Source organism: Phalacrocorax aristotelis, chromosome 2 (assembly GCF_949628215.1).
Source record: "Phalacrocorax aristotelis chromosome 2, bGulAri2.1, whole genome shotgun sequence".
Classification (NCBI taxonomy): domain Eukaryota; kingdom Metazoa; phylum Chordata; class Aves; order Suliformes; family Phalacrocoracidae; genus Phalacrocorax; species Phalacrocorax aristotelis.
In genome coordinates this window covers 111,196,922-111,219,852 of record NC_134277.1, presented here as the reverse complement: position 1 = coordinate 111,219,852, position 22,931 = coordinate 111,196,922, and the positions used below count along the sequence as shown (strand labels likewise).

General features: G+C 40.4%; 1 protein-coding gene across 9 annotated transcripts in view; it reads right to left on the bottom strand.

Annotated features, from left to right (window-relative positions):
• The window catches only part of PIEZO2 (piezo type mechanosensitive ion channel component 2), a 311,173-nt gene that overhangs the window by 9,631 nt on the left and 278,611 nt on the right, over window positions 1–22,931 (bottom strand). For 7 of the 9 annotated variants that reach the window (XM_075084662.1, XM_075084661.1, XM_075084664.1 and 4 more), the window contains 11 exons: window positions 20,554–20,729; window positions 11,856–12,248; window positions 10,254–10,512; window positions 9,142–9,324; window positions 8,471–8,723; window positions 7,574–7,706; window positions 6,990–7,137; window positions 6,660–6,874; window positions 4,388–4,546; window positions 2,880–3,027; window positions 207–395 (listed from right to left, as the gene is read on the bottom strand). In XM_075084662.1, coding sequence (XP_074940763.1) covers window positions 207–395; window positions 2,880–3,027; window positions 4,388–4,546; window positions 6,660–6,874; window positions 6,990–7,137; window positions 7,574–7,706; window positions 8,471–8,723; window positions 9,142–9,324; window positions 10,254–10,512; window positions 11,856–12,248; window positions 20,554–20,729 — 2,256 coding nt within the window. Of the gene's footprint in view, window positions 1–206; window positions 396–2,879; window positions 3,028–4,387; window positions 4,547–6,659; window positions 6,875–6,989; window positions 7,138–7,573; window positions 7,707–8,470; window positions 8,724–9,141; window positions 9,325–10,253; window positions 10,513–11,855; window positions 12,249–14,340; window positions 14,509–20,553; window positions 20,730–22,931 lie in introns of all 9 variants that reach the window. The other 2 variants (XR_012659159.1, XM_075084668.1) reach the window with 2 other exon arrangements.

Sequence of the window (22,931 nt, the reverse complement as noted above, 5' to 3'; positions counted from 1 at the left end):
CCAGTAGGTTCTGGTTTTAACTTGCAAATAAAGATAATATTTTACATCAGTGATAAACTAATGTGTTTTTAAACCCAAAAGAGATAATTTGGGGGTGTTCGCCTGATCTCTTGCATAAGGCAGGAGAGTTCAATTTGATGAAGGGAATAAGAAACAGCACAAGGAAATTCAGTGTAAAACCGGAGTTTGCTTTTAGTCTTTTTTACCTGATAACCTCCTAGAGTTATTGTGATTGATACATCTAGAGGCTTGTTGGTGATGCCTGCAACAGATTTGATTAAAGACATGAAGAGCAGTGGGAACCAGACAATACAAATCAGCAAGATGATAATCATGCCACCCATTCCATACTTCACAACTTTCTTTTTCTTCTGGCCTCTTGGCTGGGGATATCTCTGCAAAAGCAAACAGCAACATGGTAATGTCTCTTCTATCAGAGGTACGCTCGGTATGATTTAATTGGTGAATATACAGCGATCTTAAGGCTTTCCATCTTCTGTAGTAATTTGCTACCCATTATCAGGCCAGGTATTTTGAGATTTTTAGCCAACCCTGCACAGTCACTGAATTTCTGGTGACAACAGAGAAAAGTGCCAAATGAACCCATGTCAAGTGTGTGTCTGGTGTCAAAAATATTGTAAAACTCTGTGGCTTTGATTCTTCACAACCATAAGGAAGGGAAAAATTGTGTAGGGTAATTTGAGTTTTTTATCTGAATGAGTGCAAGCATAAACTCCCAGGACCCAGACATAAAATAATAGCAGCAACAACGATACAACTATTTGTTCAAAAAACCGATATTGGGAGTGACCCACTTTCTTGTATTTGTCCTTCCAAAAAGTTTTATCTCAAAGCTCCTTAAGGCAGAATTCCTCTCATAGAGCTTAAAATGCTGCAAACTGCATTTCAGAGGAGAAAAAAAATTGTTTGCCAGCAGCTGACATGCACTGTCAGTAGGATTGTCTGATATTGCACTACCTCCACATTCATTTCACACCTCACATACAGTATTTCTACGAGTCGTTCACAGGCTTGATCCAATCTTTTTCTAGTGAATCCCACACCAACTGCATTTAAATAATGTTTAAGGTTTTGTTGCTGTTCCTAAAGTCTTGACACTGTTGATGTAACACCCCTCCCTTTCTTAGCTTCTAAGACCAAAAGTGACTTTGCTTTTACCTTTCTCTTTTCAAAGCAGATCACACGGCATGTCTGCTCTGCCTTGTCCATAATTTCTGCCCTTTGCCATTAGCCTCATGATTAAAAACTTTAATTTTAATAGCTTCACCATCCTGTAAAATGCCTTACCATCACTGGAATTTATTCTGGTGTATTCTCTGACAGGATTTAACTTCGCACAGTGTTTTAGGATCCTGTCTTTCATGCACTGCATACTGCATATGAAAAATAAAGATGCATTGTATTGCACTGCACCTCAAACACATGCCAGGAATCTGGCTTTCAGGAAATTGTTCTTGCTTTACAACATGAATCCATAAAGCCCTAGGAGAATATTAAATTTGTAATACAATGCTATATTTAAAACAAATTAGTTACTTTTCAAAAGCAGTCATTTGTCTTGCACTACAGAATGCTGTTTTCATTAAAATATCATATCAAGATCACCAGGGTATATTATTTGTCTGTATGAGATTAGTTCAGGCACCTTTAACGATGTTACAGAACAGCTCAGAGCGCCTCTAGCAGTCAAAGTAGTTAGGCATACCACTCAATGTGAGAGAGAGACAGAGAATCAAAGTACCTTGAACAACACCCATAAAGTCATGGGTAGTTATTTTGCTACACGGCATTAGCACACACATGCTAGCTTGTGGACATGGAAGTCTTCCCATGTCAGATCTATGCTACATATAATGCAGAGTGATCCTGTTGTAGCGTAAAAAAATGCAGCGAGATGGACAGTCAGAGTAGAACTGGATATTATTTCTCTGGCTCCTAAAGCCTCTGATGACACCCCATCCATGGTGGAAATGGAAGTCATACAGAAAAAGCCTATATACAAGATTTGTGTGCACTTCATATCTGAGTTAATCTAAGTGACATACTTGGAAAGTAACTGCCATTAAGAGAAAGGATTACAATAAAAGTAGAAGTACGTCAGTAACACTTAAAAATACAGCCGTTTCATCGCAGATGTACAATTTCTGACTGGTTGGGTCACTCTTAAAAGAATGCTTAATTTCTTTTTCAAATTGGCAAAATAAGCAAGCATATGGTTGCAATCTTTATAGCGGTTATAAGGAATCCAGAATTTGCAAGTTTCATTTGAACTGAAGCTTAAATGATTTAAAGAGGCTGAAATGTCAGTCAGAAAAATGGTGGGTTTCTCTGGCCTACAGCTCACTTCTGGATGCGCAGGGACTCTCCCGAGATAAAGGAGCCAGCTAAGTTCCCTCTGTGGTTATGTGACCCAGGTGTCCCTGGGACCTACACCATGGAGGCACAAGCTCTTCCTTCTACTGACCTTTCTCTTCAGCTACAGTTTCCCTGCTACTGCGGGTTACTCATTTAGTTGTTATGAACAGAATGAGCCTGTGTGAATACCAGGACTTTCAACCCCAGCCTTGAAACTCAGGCATGCAATTAAGCTAGCAGGCACATCCTTGTGGAGTTCATGTTAATGGTGGAAAAATCAGCTAGGTACAAAAGAGAAGCCATTTGAAATTTCTCTTGCGGTGACTGCCAACTAACATAAAGTACCCAATAGCCTGAATATTTCTGAACATAAACGCCAGGTGTATCTTCTAACAAACTGTCTTTATGGTGGATTTTGCAATTATTTAGGGACTCATGATTATTTCTCTTCATTTCTGCATGGGGGAGAGGAGGCCTGGATCACTCATATAGGGCTTCCTTACTTTTTCTGACTCTCGCCAACACTTCAGGATGAATATATGAGCATAGATATCTTCAACGCAGATCCAGCTGGAAAGACTGAGAGTGGTATCAGTCCAAACCCAGTCCATTACTGCTCTCAGCTCAGTCAAAAATGGAACCAGGCGGAACCTGAAGGGAGACCACAGCAGATAACTTGTCAGAAATGGGGGAATTACATTAAGCGAGCACAGTAAGTGTATATATGACAAGAGGGAGAATTAAGCCTATGCTAAAAGACAGTTTAATGGGAGATTTTGCAAACACAATCATATCCTAAGATTGGATGACTACTGCTGATGTTTTGGGGGTGGTACCTTTCTCCATAGCTCATGTTTCTCTAGATCTCCTTGTCAGGCCATAAACACACTTTTGCATCATTATTCCCAGTAATTGTGATTGAGCCACTGATAGAATGGTACAAAAGAGACTTTCTTGTATCCCCAAATTCCTCTGACCTGGGAGCAGAGCAGAGGAACATCCTTTCCACAAGATGGAGGGAATTTGTTTTACACCTCCTTGCTCCAAGTGGTGCACGGCTTCTCTGCAATAGGAGGGCAGTCCTCAGCTGCACATGGAATTGGGCGGTATGACTCAGGATTAAGCAAAAGAAGAAGGTGGGCTAACAGGGAACCAACATGCATATAGCAGCTGTTCGAAGTGCATCGTTCCCTTTACTAGTCCCACACTTTTCTGCTCAGCCAGGTCACAAAGACTATTTCATGTGAAGAAAGCTTTCTTCTGTAACTTTTCCTACTGGAATGCAACAAGCCCATACTGAAAATATTGGGAAAAGGCTGAAATTATTCCAGCTTTTCTGTGAACTATGTATACGCTTTGAACTGTCTTAATCACAACATCCTGGTAACAGCACAAGTAGGGGGTGGGGTATGCCTCTTTAACACCACCTTTCCCTCTGGGGTGACACTGTGCCTGTTACTTCCTGAAACACTCCTGAAGAGTTTCAAATGTGCAGCACTTCTCAAAAGATATGAAAAGGAAACATTTTTGATGCATAGCTCTTACTTCTCATGTGTCTTGTCTTTCACTTTATTCTTCTCACCTGCTGAGGTAGAGCCTGTAGGCCTGCTCCAAATATCCCTTTGGGATTTGATGCTTTACTACTTTTTAGGACTGCAGAACACATAACATTACCTGTTTTCTAGCACAACATGTAGCCCCTATCTCTGTTCACAGAGGTGATTTCTTGGAAGTGTTAAAAACGTCTCTTCCATAGGGGCCTGAATGGCTGACTGGTATGTTGGGTTTCTGGTTTTAGAGTGGGAGACTGATTTTTCTGAAATTTGCACTCCTGAAATTCATTTTTTTGTGGACTACAGGGGACACATGGCATATACAGAGTGTGCTGTGCAAAATTTACTGTCTCATTTCCAGCAGCCTGTGAAGAGAAGCCATGAATAACCCCAGTACCTTGTGATAACAGATCTTCATTTCACAAAAGAAAGGAGGAAGGCAGTAGGTCTAGACTTACCCTTGAAATAAGAACAGGTTGACATAGTTATAACTTTTGGTGAGGAAGTTGCCAAGAACACGAGTTGGATATCCGCAGCGTATCTGATATGCTGATAAGCCAAAATAAACACATTTCACAAAATACCAGAGCTGGGCAACTGTGTTCTGGCTAAATTTCCTGTAATGGAAAAGACAGATAAAGGACAACTATGAGCTTTGTGTCTGTGTATGACCAAATTAGCTTGAAATGTTTTGTGTTCCTGGCAGTTTCCTTTTCCGGAGATCCTGTGAAAAGCCCTTGCTTTCTGACCCCTCTGCAGGGTTAAAACAGTATTTGAAAGACACTGGATGAGAAAGTCTATAAACAGCATCTGTTGTCACCTCGGGGTCACAGGGGAGAGACTAGGAATAGGCTTCCCAGAGTCAGGGCTCTGGGGAAGTGTGCTCTCCCTCCAGATGCTAGAGGTATCTGGCTGCCCAAAACAGGCCAATCTGCCCCCAGTCCCCACGATGGCGCATCCCTCTGTGAGCCCTGGGTACACACTTCTTTTATTGGCTTTTCAGAGGGCTGATGTCTGGACTGAATCTAGACAGCTTTAATGGCAATTTGTGTTCATGGTGGCACCTCCAAGGTCATGAACTCATATAGGAATTTAAGTTGGAGTGACCTCTGAAGACTATCTTTTTCACCCTCCCCTCCTTGAATCAGGTCTAATTACACCAAGTTGTTCAGGGACCTGTCAAGCTGAGTTTTGAATATCTCTGAAGGTGGAGGTCCCACAACCTATCTGGGCAACATGCTCCAGCTTTCGACTGCCATCACAGTGAAAAGATTTTTCATCATATCTAACTGGAATTTCAATTTTTTCCAACTTGTGCCCTCTTGTCCTATCTGAAAAGAGCTTAGGGTCCTTCTCAATGCCTTCTTAATAGGTAGCTGAAGACAGCTCTTCACTTTCATTTCTCCAGACTGAACTAACCCTGTTCCCTCAACCTCTCCTTACATGTCCTGTGTTCCATCCCCCTGACCATCTTGGTCAACTTGTGCCACTTCTGACTGCAGTTCAAAAGCATGGTGGAACTGTGGGAGATGGATGAGATGGACAGGATTTGTGAGTCAGATGTGATCCAAAATTTTTGATTACATCCCACAGAACTATCTTCATTAAGAAATTTGCAGGGGCTTCTAAGAATCAGCCTGACTTAGAAGGAATACAGGTTTCAGATGCAGATTTGAGAGTAACAACTTGATATAAATTTCATAAAAGCACAGAAAAAGACAAAATTATTTTATTGCCTTTCAAGTGACCAAATCAAGCCCAAAGTTTCATGTCAATTCTCAATGCACAGTAGATAAGAGATCCACTTGAAAAATGCATTTTTTCAAGTTGGAGCACAGTTACTACTGCACTGAGGAGAAATAAAACATTTGTTTTTGAGAGGAAGTGAGATCTTTCTGTCTTTCTTTGCACTATACACCTATTTTGTTTTTTCATGTAAAATAACTTGAATGTTAATGATGATTAATGTGCCCAGGTGACATACTCAGTTTCCCTGTATAGTCAATGGAGTGAGGTAAATACTTCAAGGCTATTTAAAGTCCTAAGTAAAAGGGGAGTTAGCCAAGCACTAGAGAGGGAACCTTAACACCTCTGCAGTGTAGACTGAGATGATAGCTGCCTTGAGCCATGCAATGAGAAATAATAGATTTGGGGGTGAATCTGTCCAGGCATGTAATACAGGATTTCACACAGCAGGTGACCACATCCACATCGCTTCCAGAGCCATGTGGCAGGACTGGGGGAGAACTTTTGCTCTTCAGAAAAGACACAGTTTTTAGGCATTCTTCAGTCTAAGGAGATTTAAATCCATGGTTCACACATTCCAGGACAGTGCTAAATTATAAGTTACTCTGAGAGAGACATTTTCTACTCACTCTTCTAAACCAGCATGCAGCATGCTTGGGAGTAGGGAACTGAATAAGAGGCCAACATTGCCTCAGGTGAGGGCTCTAATCACTCAATTACAGGCAAGTTCTCTTTCACCTGCTTGCATTTTGACCTAAGTTGAGGATATTTCCGCACGCAGTTATATAATTAATTATTTCTCAAACCTTTGTTTTCCACAGTTATTGCTGTGGAAAGCCACTCCAACATTCTGCTTAGAAATGAGACCAAGAAGAAACCTGTTCTTGATTCCAAAGCTTAGCTATAACCATCTCAATTTTAAATACAAACAACTTGGTAGAGCATCAGTATTCAACCCATATTGTCTGATTATAAGGGTTATACCTTTCTGTCACTCCAGGCAAGATAAAGAACATCCAGAAATGTATTCCAAAAACAAGGATGACCTGGAAGATGACCTTTCCCATGACAGTCTTTTTGAGGTACAGTGCTCGATCTACCACCATGGTACCAAACTGAATGAGCACCATCACCAAAAATGCCTCCGGGACCTGATCCTCTGATAATGAAGAGGTGATATCTGCTGCTGCAGAGTGTTTCTGAAAAGGGAAACATAACAGAGTGGTCAAGGAAGGAGAACACTCACATGATATTTAGTACCTACAGCATGTAAATCCTATCAAGGATTTAGAGAGAGATGCCCCTGTGACATACCCCAAAAGCCCAAAATCCAAACACAATGATGATGAAGTCCACTGTATCTGCGAGGAACATCAGCACATACACGTCAGTCACTGCACTGTAGTCTGGATGAATAAGATTGTAGAAAAACTGTCTGATGGGCACATACACCTGGAGAGTCCTAAAACAACATAGACGGCAATGTGATTCAACCACACTGTAACTTGCACTGAAGAAACGAATGGCTGGGTGGGATATGATTAATGCTTCTAATGAATTCTAAGATCTACTCTGACAGCCTTCACAGGGCTTCACAGACACCAGTACCTTGTTCTGATTGCTTCTAAACCATGGTATTAGCATTTGTTCAGTAGAAATATACCAAGTTCACACAGGATATTTTTTTATTAGGCAGATGCTATTTGAACAACTGCTGATTTGTCTGATGTTCAACTGGTGGGACTTAGAGTGAAAGTATCCGCATACAACGAACTGTAAATGTACCCATTCATCCCCTTGAATTAACAGAAGTGGTAACCTGCTCTCTTTAAAATATTGTTTTACTGCTTTACTGTTTGGAACCTCCCCCAAACCCACACAACTCCCACATTGCTCACTTTTTAATTGTAAAGGCCTTGGCTTTGATCATTTGTTCTCGAAACTTTTCCATAAGAAGCTCTTTTCTAGATTTTTGCTTGATGCTTAACACACTGCTTCCTTTCTGACTGCTGTTTCGTGTACTGGTACTTCCTGAAAAAAGAAAAGGGAGGGGAAGAGAAGCTAATTCAAAATCAAAGTTTGAATAAAAAAACTGGAAAGTAATACATCTTGAGACTTCCATCCCATATACGAGTCCCACATTTGAAAGAAGCTTTGAAATGAATTCTTATGCTTTTTTCCCAGTATGATAAAATCTTGAGACCATCCAGTAAAGGTTTAATCACTTGATTAATATATATCATTAATAAGATTATTAATACTATTCTAATAACTATAAAAAGAGAAGATTAGTGATAAAGGCAAGTATTTAATCAATCTGACTCAGCCGTCTCAATTGGTAATATATACATTCAGGCTAGAGTAAGCCTGTCCTTTTTACAAGATAGGATAGGTAATGTTTCAAAATACCTAATCAAAACAACTTCTCACTTCAAGTATCGTCAAAAGTGGATATGAAAAATGCATATGCTTTGCATTCTTTCTAGCTGGTCAGTATGCTGAACCAGAAATTCTGGATCTGGGCCACACTGAGCATTCCTTTCCCAGCTTTCAGATAATGTCATTTTAAAAACATAGTGAATCACAAAGTATAGCTCTCCATTTGAACTTTAAAAAGGCTTGTAGTGTTTTCAAACATGAAGATACTTTGGTTCATATCCTATTTCCGCACTGAGGAGCAGCAGCATTCAGTAGCCTCTAGCATCTTCAGAGCAACTGGCACAAGGTTGCAGCAGGATGATCCTATGGGAAATGAATGTTTGCTTTTCAAATCCCAGAAATGCCATGGCATTTACCTCTCTTGGATCTGTGTGAGGAGAAGCTGGACCTGTGCGAAAGCTGTGATACACTGCTAGAGCTTTTCCTCCTGATGGCGGTCTGCTGCTCAGGGAAGTGGACATGGATGGACTCCACCGATGCTGCAAGATTGACAGACTTCAAAGAGGAAGAAGAGTCTCTTCTGCCTCCTGTCAGAGAGAGCTCATCATCAGTATCCTCTTTGCTACTGGAGCTGTCCCCTTTCTCGTCTTCATCCCATAACCCATGGCACTAGTGGGAAAAGAAGAAGAAAGCATTTCAACCTCACATTTCTGTCACAGTATTTATCACAGGCATTGCTAGCTCAGTCATGTGTTCACAAGGGGAAAGACAAATTAATTGTGTTGGGTTATCACAGAATCATAAAATCACTTAGGCTGGAAAAGACCTTTAAGATCATCAAGTCCAACTGTAAACCTGACACTGTCAAGTCCACCACTAAACTGTGTCCCTAACTGCCACATCTACACATCTTTTAAATACCTCCAGGTGACTCAAGCACTTCTGTGGGCAGCCTGTTCCAGTGCTTGATAACCCTTTCAGTAAAGAAATTTTTCTTAATATGCAAATGACTGATTTTCCTATATCACAATTTACTAAAACAGTAAAAATTAAATATAAAATAATACACTACATGAACTAAGATTACCTTTAAAATAGACCTGTGGAAGAATAAAGCAAGGAGCTGAACAAGATCATAGTGCACGTAACCCTCTTTCTTCTCAATGCCAATAATATTGGGTGGATGGTAAGGTTTATCTTTTGTGTAATCCACATATTTATTCCATGGAAAGAAGCCAAACTGGAAGAAGTACTTGATGACAATGGCTACCTGTTCAGAAAAACAACACACTTGGGGTGTTTAATAAGCATGGCAGATATAGTAGCCTCATGAGATTGAGAGGAGATAAATATGACTACTTTATCAGTATTATGAGAGGATAATCACAGAATCACAGAATGGTAGGGGTTGGAAGGGGCCTCTGGAGATCATCTTGTCCAACCCCCCTGCTTGAGCAGGGACCCCTACAGCAGGGGGCACAGGAACGTGTCCAGGTGGGTTTTGAATGTCTCCAGGGAAGGAGACTCCACAGCCTCCCTGGGCAGCCTGTTCCACTGCTCTGTCACCCTCACAGGAAAGAGGTTTTTTCTCATATTGAGGTGGAACTTCCTGTGTCCCAGCTTGTGCCCATTGTCCCTTGTCCTGCCATTGAGCACCACCGAAAAGAGTCTGGCCCCATCCTTTTGGCACCCACCCTTCAGATATTTATAAGCATTGATAAGACCTGCCTCAGTCTTCTCCGGGCCAAACAATCCCAAGCCTCTCAGCCTTTCCTCATTAGAGGAAATTATGCTTGTTTATACAAGCATATTCATTGCTACACAGGAACAACAGTTCACATTTCCTCAGTAATAAAGTCAGTCAGCATTTACCAACAGACGATGCTCAGTGCTACTTGAGATACCACAAGCAGTGTATACTGTCTTTTGATTACCAATTATATAGTAGCTTGTTGCAAATGGTCTGTTCTTGTGATAACTGCTTTACATGCCAGGAAGGATATTGCTCATTGCAGTGAAGAAAAACACAAACAAGACCTTTTCATACCACAGAAATTGCTGAGGACTTTAGCAAATATTTATTAATATGAAGGTCCAAAAGCCCCTGATCCTAGACATCAGAAACAAAAAAGAGACCATGCAAAGCTTACAACTTAACTTTTCTGTGTTAGACATGGAGTTGCAAAAACAGCAACATACCTCAGTGTAGACAATGGCTGTCATCCAGAAACGTTTGCTTGGCCGAGGGACAGACAGCATGGCCCAAAGGAATATAAGGATGGGAAGCACCAGGGTTATCATGGAGGCAGAGATCATGTGGTTAAGGATGATCACAAAATAGCACACCATTTCTGACCGGGCCACCAGTGTATTGTACAGGGCATAAATAAGAAGCAAGACTCGAGGCTGACCAACATAGAACTTCTCTGACTCCTCCAGCTCGTCATCATGAAACATCCTGTGAGGAGCAGAGTACCATGAATGAAACAAAAATTAATTTCACAAGAGATGTTTTTTAAATTGCTACTATTTTTCCTTTTGAAGAAGTGTAAAATTCTGCTGCTGAGTTCAATGGGAAAAAAAAGATGGGATTTGGGATTATAATCAAATAGCCTGATTCTAAGCTCAGAGAGCAAGAATTTCAGGCAAAATAACCAGAAGCACTGTTCCATTGTGTTTTAATTTACCCAGAGAGTCAGCCTGGCCCAAGAACTTCTACAAGCACTTCTTTCCTACAGTTGCCCAGCCAACATATCTCACATAAATCACACCATGCTGGTGTGGCCCTGTCTGGCTTTATATCTGAATTATCAGCATGGAAGGGATTTTGAAGAAACTCCAGAGGTCCATCAGGAGATGTATGTTATGCATAGTCCTGGGTCATAAGGTTAGAACATAATAAATGCCCGTGAGCATTAGACGTGTCCAAACTTCTCCCCTTCACCTAACTCAAACATAAAAGGAAGCAAGAAATCATATGACTGTCACATACATTCACAATTCTCTTTGCTTTTCATAAAGAGTGCCCTGGCCTGAGAAGAGGTCTCACTGAAAAGCAAAAACGACTAAGGAAAACAAGAATAAAAGACACTGCATCTACAAAGACAGATCTACACCGCCTCCCTCTCTCCAGATGCAGTCAGGCTGAAAGGCATTTCTGTGGTTTAAGATTTTGTCCTTGCATTCAGAGAAGCTCTCCCCTAGCTGAGTCAGGCCAGAAAACAGTGGAAGAAGAGCAGCAGCACCATCCCCACTTCAGTGCTGCTTGTGCTACTGATCACAGTGTCTGAAGGGCAAAAGAGGAGAGCATCCTGTCCCTTACGAAAGTACTTAGCAAGGTGGCCTCTCTAGATCCTACTGGCTTAAACAAAAGCTCGGCCAAAGGCCAGACTTTCTCTTGTAGTAATCCAAAATAATTAAAGGAGAAACATTTTCCCAGATAGCCCTGGAGGAAACTTGTTTGAAATCGCAGCTGCATGGAGAATAGAAGCCCTCTCCACAAGGAATATATAGAAAAGCCCTTGACCCCATGACAACTGCAGCACAGAAATCCAATGCTGATTGGAACAATTAGCTATGGTATCTGGGGAGAAAGTGGAGATTCTTTCCAACACAAATTTGAATAATTTTAGAAATCTGTAATCAGAACAACTACACAGGAAATTAGATTCTTCCCTTAAATCAAACTTAGTGCAAGGTCTGTATCAGAAACTGTAGGCTAGTTCTGAGACAAATAAAACAAAGTAATGACAAAACTTCACAGTCTGGGACCAACACTTTTTCCCTGATGAAGGTCCTTACTTGTTCAGAAGCAGCTCACTAGCCGTTAGCTCGTGCGTCAATGGAGGGAGAATCGTATCATTAAGTTTGTCTGTCCGACTGTCGTCTGGGCTCACCATCATGAGGCTCTTACCAGCTGAGTCATCTGAGGAGCTAAAGGGAAGGTGTTCAAAGCTGACAGCTTTGCTATAGGAAGGTGGAGCTTCTGCATTGCTATCCACAGTGGAGTACAATGGCACATCGGTATCGGGAGTATATGCAGCTCCTTCTGAACCCAGGCTATAATCCTCCACCTCCTCTTCCTCCGGCCTTGGTGCAGAATGAACTCCTTCCTCTTCATGCTCCCCTTCTACCTCCTCAATGGTTTCTGTTGTCCCCTGACGAGAATAGAGCATGGTGACCTGTGTAGGTTCACTGTTGGGGGTGGACGAAGAGAGAGAGTTGAGGCTTACAAGGCTCATCACCAAGCAAATATTGTTAGTTGTACCTTTATGTAGACACCTGAGCAACCCCATTGCATTCCCAGGCCTTCAAAGTTCATAAAATCTGGTAGAAAATACATCACCATGATCTCCTCTTACTCAGATAGAACGTCTGGGTCCATCCCAGTGAACTCACAGTGATTCACTATCTTTTCACACCAGCAAAGGGCAAATTAATACCATCATCAAGAGAAACTACACTAACTTTCTGAAAGTAGTTCACTTTATGACCAGAATCAGGACTTGCTATTACATCTATTTAAAGCATGCTCCGTGGTCAATGACAGGCAGTCATAGGGTTCCTTCTAAGCATGGTGCTTTGAACAACCACCATATGGGTACTGTGTACAAGTGGAACATGAGCTGAACATGCACATCAATTCTGATTACAAATAAAAGAACAAGTAAGTTGCTAACATGGAGAAATACAATCCAGATTACAAAACTGTTCAAGTAACAGGGTATTTTGCTTACCTTTAGATTGCCCTATGTTCTTCAATACAGTCTTCATTTTTACCTTACCTGCCTGCTTTTCTTTCATATGTGTCTGTTTTCTTTTTCAACTGTTCTTACTCACTCTGTTCAGTTTTCTGCTTGTTCACCTTGCTTATTCTTGGCTTTGCATGTCCATAATCACTTTCCCTCTTAATGCTCTGTGCTCTGCAACAGTCTCAGCTGAGGTAAATTCATGCAGCTTGATGACTCCAGATGGGAATCTGGACACCATAATTTTAAAAATATTTTCTTGGCTTTGCTTTCACCCTTTTCATCCCTCGCAAGTATTTTTTTGCCTCTCCCCTTGAACATCACTCTTTCTGTTTTTATTCTCCATTCCAGTCCTTCTCCATAGGTTAGACAATAGGCATCAACTCACTGTCTTTTGTTGGCTGCATGTTCTTGTATCTCAACAGAGACAAAAACAGATTTCACACAGCTCCTATGAAATGAATGGGGCCATGCTTTCACCTGAAGCATAACTTTTTAAAGAAAACTGGCACTGGCAAGCCAGCTGGCACTACCATCTCCTGCCAAAATTAAAAAATAAGTTCCATCTCTTTTTCTTTTATACTGCTTCCAAACTTATTGTAGCTTTGTTAGATCACTTTATTTCTAGCAGACTTTTAATTAGAACGTGGATCACTATCATTAGGATGTGTGTTTTGATGATTCACAGTAGCACTCATCCCGGTTAAAGTGCACAAAACCATAAAATCCCACAATTTCAAAACTGATTGGACAGCAAAAATTTGTAAAACACTTTAAAGGATGAAAAAGAATTATCTAATACGCCATAACATTTCATATTTACAATATTTATAATAATAGCTGAAACACTGTTTCCCAATGTAATATAAAACCCTGGTTTTTACCTGCTAAAAAGTTATTGAATGGCTCTGAACACTTCTCTCGTGCACTGGATATTAATATTATTCACTATCTTTTATAGCTATTTTGCCTTTCTTAATTCCAACACCTCAAAGACTGTAAGTCAATGGTAAGATAATCAAAACATATTTAGCAATCTTTCCTATGTGGGGAAAACTAGAAATTGAAAGACCAGGGCCAGCATTTGCCTATCTTAGTTTCTAAAATTAGGCATCTAAGTCCATATTTAGGATCACTGATTAGCTGAGAAAATTCACTTTCAGCTTCCAGTTTTAATAAGAACAACCATCAGCTCGGTAACTCTGAAAATCAGACTCTTTTTCGCTGAATAAGTACAGACTTTAGCCTAGTTTTAGACAACCAGTGTAATGTAATGGAACAACTTTTAAAAATACATGAATTAAGGCTGAAAAACAAAACAAAAAAACAGAATAAAAAGTGAAATAGCAAATGAGTCCTAGATTATGAGCCTGACTTTGAACCTCAGAATCGTGCCACAACACAAAAGGGAGTAAAGCTTCCATTAACCATGCAAACCACTCTGTACACCACATATCTGCAAATGCAAATTTATGTACACTGCAGTAAGTAAAATGGTATGGGTAAATGAGTGAACAAAGCATGCATGAGTTAAGCACCTTGACACTATACTGCCACTGTCAGCTGATGAGGAGGACATATCCATGCTCTGCATTTTACGAAGCCTAGGTCGAGCGCGCTCACTTGTTTTAGGAACAGTGTCTGGTCCATCTAAATCATCAAGGGTTGACTGCCTTGAGAACAGCATGGTTGCTTCAGTGTAGCAGCTAGCAGCGCAAACAGTTACAAAGACAGTGTTAAATACAAATGATACCACTATACACATGGTTCAGTAAACAGATATGCTCGCCATGCAGCAAAACACCGACACAGAGAAAACAGGTTCAGAGAGAAGATAAGGATTTGTTTAGAATCACCATGTAAGCGCATTTCTACGCAGATTACTCATGGTAATATTCATATAGGGGCTATAGAAGGCTAACAACCGTCTACTCACTATTCAAAGAGATATGAAACCAACACAATGCTCTACATGATTTCAAGGGGCACCAACTTACATATGTGAGGAGGTTTTCTTTTTGTTTCCCCCTGAAATTTCCAAATTCCACAAAAATGTTTTGGGAAGTGACCTCCTCTGTACAAATTCTATTTTATTAATGATATACTGTACTGAACCTTTTTACACAGGTACAAGCCAATTTCCTAAAAGAGTCCTTAAAAATGAATAAGCTCATATTCCACAAATAGAAAAATAGCTGTCAGACATTGGCTAATCCTCTTTCCGAACCAAAGAGCCAAATCGGATATGTTACTTAGCCAGTAGATGCATGCCAAATATAACCTGCTCTGCATGGGATGGCTTTTATTTTGATATTTAGTAGTAAGCTGTGATGATTCTTTCCAGAAGATTTCACTTATTTCAATCACAGCTTAAAAACTATTTCAAAATTGGTAACATACACATCTTGAAAGAAAGAACAGATATAATAAACCCTTATCTCCTTTCACTTATCAAATACAACAGGACACCAGAGACATACACCACACATTCAGCATTTATGTGTTACTGGAAAAAAGAAGAACTGGATGAGTTATGAGAAAGAAAGTACATAATTAAATACAAGCATATAACATAGCAACAGGAAAGAAGCAAATACATTAATGACATATGGTAGGTAAAAGAATTATTTCTCCTGTAAAAATCTTTGAAAAACACAGATGTCTATGAAATAAGTTGAGGGATCTGGTGCTTTAACACATGCAGTGACCTGCCTGAGTGTCTCAGATAGAATGAGAGACGAAAGGACCCCAAAATGCAGGATTTACACTCTACTTTTCTTCTTTTGAGTCCATCTGTGTTATACCTGAGCAGCAGCAGCAGGGGATTTGCTTCCTTGGCAAGCATTACGTTTGTCCAGGGGCACAGAGAATTGGGAAAGAGGTCAGAAAGGAAGCGCAATGGCGTTTTCTGTGTTACTTTGGTCTTGCTAGCTTCAAGTGAGGGAAAAAAAATCTGCTGGCATGAAGTGACAGTTTGCAATTTTTGCTTTAAGGGGAACAGGGAGGAAAACAGCAAACTATGTGGAGTGAAGAAGGAGTTATTCTTAGGCCTACACTCCCTGATGGTCTTTTTTGACAGAATGGGCTGAGGCTAAAAGTATACTTTGGTCTTTGAATGGAAGTATCACCAAGATGCCAAAGGCATTGTGAAATACTTTCCTTAAAACCAGTATTAATGGTAGGGGCACCTCTGTCCTGCCAGTTCATTTGGCCAAGACGCTTTATAAGCCACTTCATTACTTCTGTGTGTGCGCAGAGACACACGGGCATCCTCCAGAGAAAACCTGGAGGGCTGTCTGCATGGGCAGGGCTTTGATGAAGCAGCAAAAGCTGCTTCCTATAAGAACAGGAGATCCATCCTAGAGGCCTGATTCTGCAGCATGGAAATCAGTTGGAACTCTGTGTTACTGATTCCAGGGGCTCATGAGTGAGGAGGTTTCCCTTTGCACATACACTTACGGAGTATAGCCAGGTTATTGTATTATCAGTGAGGTTTTGGTGCTAAAATACAGGGAGATGGCAACCAGTAGACAATCCGTTTTTGCAGATTACCTGTCTGTGTGCTACAATGTCATCCACATGTCATTTTATGCCTCAAGGGCTGAGTTTATTCTTTTGAAGAGCAACACCTCTTACTAAGGTGTTGAAGCATTTTAAATGCAGACATAGTTCAAAGGGAAACCTTCCAAGGGCCTTAAGCAGAGCAGCTGTTGAAATCAAAGTAGCACATGCCCGTTCATATATTTTCAATAGAAGAAACATATGCCAGCTGCCCTCCAAAACAGGTTCTGACCTGGATCCTAGAAAAATCAAAGGAAAGCCATCTATTAATCCCAATGGATAAAAACATTTGCCCAGATTGAGTCCCTACAATAATTTGGTTTAAAGCCATTTTAAATGAAGGATGAATCATTAGAAGAATTATCAACTGAGCAGCTGCTCTGTACCCTTGAATGTCAGGAGATGTGTACGAGATGACACCTGTAGCACAGTCTGTATATTCTTTGTGTACTTTAGGAACATGCTTCTGAACATTGACGAAAGGGGAGCACCAATAAAGTGGAGAGATTTAGACTTGGCAAAGCTTATGTTGACTCAGTCATTGACTATCACATAAATTCAATCCAAGCATGTCTTCCTGAGTTACTTTTCAAATTTGTGTCCTTGGAGACCTTGAAAAGCATTAGCTTCCTGAAATCATTCAAGGACTAGGTATTTTAAATTGAATGTTCATTAAAAGCCCCGAGTTCAAGCATTTTATATAAAGTTGATCGGGTATCCATTTCAAATGGGGATATATATAGCAGAGATGTTTTTATCTCCAATGAGCAGGAAATTTCTTACTTTATTACTTCCTTTTTGCTAAACAAATTTACCCTTCCCAGAAAGTTATTAGTTTAAGGGGTGACTTACAAATTTTTCTGTTTCTTTCCTGTCCCTGGGCTAGTTACCGACTGGCATTACCTTTATGAACTAATACACTCCCCCACACCTGCAAGCAAAGCTCCCAAACATTTCCCATTATTTACGCTCCTAAATCAGACACGGATCCAGCCACAAACTGGGACCCTCCTTTCATCCTTTCTCCTGCCTCCCAAGGCAAATGTTACTTCTCCAGTACTCTCTGCCTCAAGCCTTATTCTCCCATCTGGTGAAGGAAGCACAGATGAAAAGAGTTGTCTGTAAACACCCTGACTGCACTGGTATGTTCACTCTCACAGGAGGGTCAGGGGCTCCCACCTGCAGCTCCTATAAAAGCCTGCAGACAGGTAGAGTTGGGAACTGAATATGTTATTTGTGATGAAAAAAAGTTAATACAAACTGAACTGGATACAAAACCTTGGGTATCCTGAAACGTGACTTAGGACCTGCGTCTAGCTGCTATTTCATAGTAGTAGGCAAAGTCCCACAAAGGCAGCCAACTGGTTTTAATAAGTTCCCAGCCATGTTACTGAAATTCACAAGCTGTTTAACCTGATAAGCAGTTCATCAGTCAAATGGAAACAAAGAGCAGCAAATGATCTGCCATACTAGCTCTCAATCCCTTCTAGTGGTGCTCCTCAAAGAGCTTGTTAAGGATCAAATCAGTCTCTTCTCCTTCTGGCCCACATGAACTTTGCACTTTGCCTTTAGGATACATGAGAGTATTTCTACATAAAGAGAAATCAATTACATTATGAATACCTCATTACACCTCTAGCGACTGTATAGAAAAATGACTGAGAATAAATTACATCCCTACTAAAAGAGAAAATCCCACAAAGGGTACTCTGCAAAACTCCTTTTAGAGCTTCACCTATGGTAACAACATCCACTGATAAGACTTACAAGGGTCAGCCCTGAACTTTGCAAGTACAGTTCCTCCAGCTGATCAGGAGCGTTGTTCTCTCTGGAAATCCAGCGTTTAGAGCACTGACCAGATGCCTACAGTAATTCCTGTCATGAGGCGTAGGTATTATTATAATGCAATAGCTTCTGTGCTTCTGCAGTTCTGTGTACTTCCAGACATGCCCGTCTTACTCATGGCCCTAATGAACACTACAGAATTTTGTGTAGGGCAACCAAAGAAGCATAACCAGAATGCTGGTTAGAAACCCTCTACCACTTCCCACAACTTTTCCATTGCAATCCTCGATCCATGATCACAGGGGTGCCTTAGTTTTAATTAGTTGCTTTTACATTTACTGGCAATCATTACTTTGAAATGTAAAATGCCCTCTTCTCTTGTTTGGGCAATTAAAAAAAAATCACTCAATAAACTCACATGACGATTAAAACACTTCACATTTTTAAAAAAAGCTCATAAGCACGTTTGTAATCCCAGGAAGAGACATGCGAGGGTGCCCCAATAAACAGATGGCATTATCATTCGATCAACAGACTCATTTTTGCTTCCTCTAATTACAGGTCATTATTACTATCATAGCAGATGTGCACTATTTGTAAATACTGCCAGTGCAAGAATATTCAATTGTTCATTACCAGAAAGAGAATTTGAGATTAGAGAAATCAGTCATAAGACTGCCTTTGCTATTCCTTTGTTGATAGGTCCTGTGACATCTTCTGAGGAAACGGAGATGACAGTAACACATGTCAAAGAATTAACTTTTTCTGTTGCAAAGCAGCTCCACAGAATCACTGAATTCTCTGTGTTTGAAAAGAGATTTTAAATGTGTAAGTACGCTCAAAGCAGCATGACAAATGTGTGATTATTCTGAAAAAAAAGGACATAAGTGGAGCTCCATTACTAGATACTATCTCATGAAGAGGCAGAATTTAAACATGAAAATGACAAGATTTGTCTTTCTTCTTTATAATTAATTTTGGAACTGGCTTCCCTTTGCTTCTAGTTAAAGTTCTTGTTAACATGGTTGTAGAATAACGATAACTTCTATCTATAGTAAACAGTGTGACCAAAATCAATGACTATTTAATGAAAGCGGGACTGATATTACTATTCTTTCTTTAGGTAAGACTGAACTTTGTGGAGTTAAATTCTGCCCTGCAGATATCCAAGTGGCTCCAAGTGAGCTAGTAATAGAACTTGGCTTTACATTTTTTCATGTCATCTGACTCCTGTAAAACTCTGAGACAAAACACAAAGGTGTTGCTTAGTTGGGTAGCTAGCCACCCAGAAAGATTTGCTTGGATTTGGTGTTTTTACTGGAGTGAACCTCTCAAAGGCCAGTGCTCACTCTGGGGAGCAATTGGTGAATATTTTGTTGAAGCATAGTACACACAGGCAATCTCTTACACTTGCTTTTCAATAACACCAGAAAGACAGACAAGGCCTCATTATTTTCAGTCTGCTAACAACTACCCATATGTCATTAGTAAAAGCTAAGCATAATTTACTGTACACAGAAGCTACAGTTTGCTGGGAGTATCAAACACAATATGATACTGCCACGCTTCAGAGGAGAACAGGAGACAGCAGAACGCAACGGATTATGAAACAGCTCAATTTCCAAAGCCCTCCCTTCTCCCCCTCATGTTAGACAATTTCTGCAGTCTCTTAAAAGTCAAGAACACCGGGGACATGGTGGGAACAGGCTGCCTCTGTAAGAGAAGGAAGTGAATGTGTGTGCCTCTGTGTGCGTGGAGCAGCAGGAGCATGCAGTAGTTTTGGCAAGGGACTTGATGGCATCTGACTTCAGAAAAGAATGAGGAAGGTGGTTTTCCTGAACTAGTATGGGTATTTAATCCACAAACCGTGTAGCTCTGTTGGACTGTAATCATAGCAATTAGGAAATCAGGCTCTTCAGAAGATCTTTGCCATATGAGTACAAGAGGGGAATTTTGTTCTCTCAAACCCAGAATCTCTAAGCCTTTTCTGATTTGTGGGCAACAGACAACAATTTCTTTCACAAAGACAAAATATTCACAATGAATGATCGTTTCTCAAACTCCACGCCTGAATTTCTAAAACAGTATCCCATAAGATTCTCAGCAGGCTCTTATTTTCCATTACTTTTTACAAGGTTAGAACCCCTGTCATTGACTCCTAATTCTAGGGGAAACAGAAAGCAGTAGGGTAGTCATGCAGTGGAAAAGGACTTAAGCCAACAACTGAGTACACGACTATGAAGGAACAGGAACATATAGCAGAGTTTTCGCCATTAAAATGGCATGGATATATCAAAAAGAGGATTCAACATTGATTAGAAAGTGCATCAGTACTTAGACATTATCTAAAACTACATCTACTGCATCATCCCTCTATCTTTCACGAAATAAAATTATATCAATACCTGGAGATACTGTCACGGGAAGCTGCTGAATCTAAACTATCCATTCTTTCAGATGCTTGCAGACCAGAAGCTTGACCAGGATTTTTATCAATGGAGTCCAGTCCTGACTCCTTAGACAGTTTCATCATGTGGTTCTGGTAATACATATGGATGCTCTCCCGCGTTGGAACGTTTCCCTGTGGAAGAGAGTGAGAGTAGAGGTACATGATGGGGGGAGATGTATTCTTTGAGGAACTGGTTTCTTCTGTCATTTGGCAAGGAAAAGATTAGGGACTGTGCAAACAGCTTTCTAGTAAATAATAACCTCCCACTAGTAGTTCCTTTTCAGAGTGCAAGTCAGATTCTGACTTAAATTACCATGGCACAAAGTGTTGGGTTTTCAAGCAAAACTGGAGCAATGCAAGGGGTTTCAGGCTATATATAGCCAACAAAACTCTGCTAGGTGGACTGCAGATCATTCAGCATGAAAATAAGGTCTGGGCTGGGACCATGACTCAATCTGTACTCTGGCAACTTTTGAGATATCTCTTAGATAGCTTCACTGACTCTAAAAACAATCATACATCTTATTAGTGGTCAGTAGCAGTTTTTTAAACAGAAAAAGAAAAAGAAGCAGGTCATGTACAAACTGATCTAGATTTTCATTAGTGTCCCAAAATAAGAATTTTTTTCATGAAGTATGGATACAGTTGGAAAACCATGAGAAATACACCGAAGACCTCTACTCTTTCTGTGTGACTTCAAGATCAAGCAAGTTCATGAAAGGATGGTTTTATTAACTGTCAGCCCAGATCTGGGCACAGAATCAAGTCTTTCTGGCTATGATATTGCAATCAGAATTTTAAAGGCATGTCATAGGAATAAAATTGAGAACTTTATAGCCTGTTCTTAGGCAAACACATCCAAGTCATTCAACTAGCAGTTGCATTGATTTCAGAGGATATACTGAGAAAGAAGATTGCTATTCTCGAACAGTCATTTTTCTGACTTTCAATGAAGCCTTCTGCAAGGACTTTTCCCAGCTAAAATAACAAAAGTACTCTAAAATACTGCCTGTATTCCCTTTACTAATATTATTAGTTACTAGTATTTCAACTGTGGTAGTCTAGACTGTCCCAAATCTAAAATTTTCAAAATCTGATGTTTTGTTAAAAAAACCCCAAACCCTTAAGAACAAAATCTGAAACTCAGGGTTTAGTTAAGGTTTGTTTGTATACAAGTTGTGTTGCTTCTGCAGTAATAAATGTTTGTGTCATTATGACAACCTGCCTCTGAAATTATGGCACATGCTACATTTTAGTTCGACAGCAGGCCTGGGATAAAGGACAAGAGCTGTTACAGCAAAAGTTCCACACAACTGATGGAGGACTCAATTTCAGGTTCTTCTGCAGCTGAAAGAGAGACCAAAGGAACTCCATACATCAGGTTAACTGTCCCCAGCTCCACATCGGACAAAGAAACATGTCACCATGATGGTTGCAGTGAGAGCCTCCTTTCTTGGGCAGCAATGACAGGCTGCCACAGAGACTTAGGGATGCTATGCGGGAACCAATGATTCTGGTGTTCATGGGTACCAATATTTCACAGAAGAGGTGAGAAAGATCCTAGAAAAAAACCCTGAAGTTTAAACCTATTGACTGGGGGGAAATTCCCTGAAGGGTGGCTAGTACCAGAAGATTTAGGATTGAAGCAGGATATACCAGCCTATACAAGGACATATGGGCTCTATTGTAATCAAAATAGCACCATGCTGCTGGCAACATGAAATTGAAATACATAAGTAAATAAATCTATTGGGAGCAAAGGATAGGAGAAACTCAATAAAGCTGAGGTGAGAAGTTGCAAAGAATGATAAAAATATGGTCCCAAAATAGTAATGGCCATAAAAACGCAGTTAGCCTGGTTTCTGCATAAATGTTAAAACTTTAGAAACTCAGGGGTGGTGAGAAAAAACTGTGATTTTCTGTGAGGATGCTGAAATAGCAGGGACTTCTGAGACCTGGAGCACAAGGTCTGGTGTGCCTTAAACCATCCATTGGCACAAGCTGGGACATATTCAAAAGGAGGATCTATGCTGAATATGCCACGTTTCTTTTGCTCTGATTTGGGGTTTTAATTAATTATTTATTTGCTATTATTATTATTGTTATCTGCTTACTGTTGGGCACCTTGGGGAAAATAACAGTAACTAAACACTAACACTGAAGCAGTCTTCTCTCTGTGTGCAGTGTCTCCTGGCCAGACTGGGTACAGATTCCCCCTGACCAGGAAAGCCTGCCTCTCAAACCTCCTGGGGTCATGGGCAGTCTGCTTATTGTGTCGGCAGATGTTAACAGTTGTTGTTGGGCAATGTGGGGCTTCATTAAAGTCAAGATTAC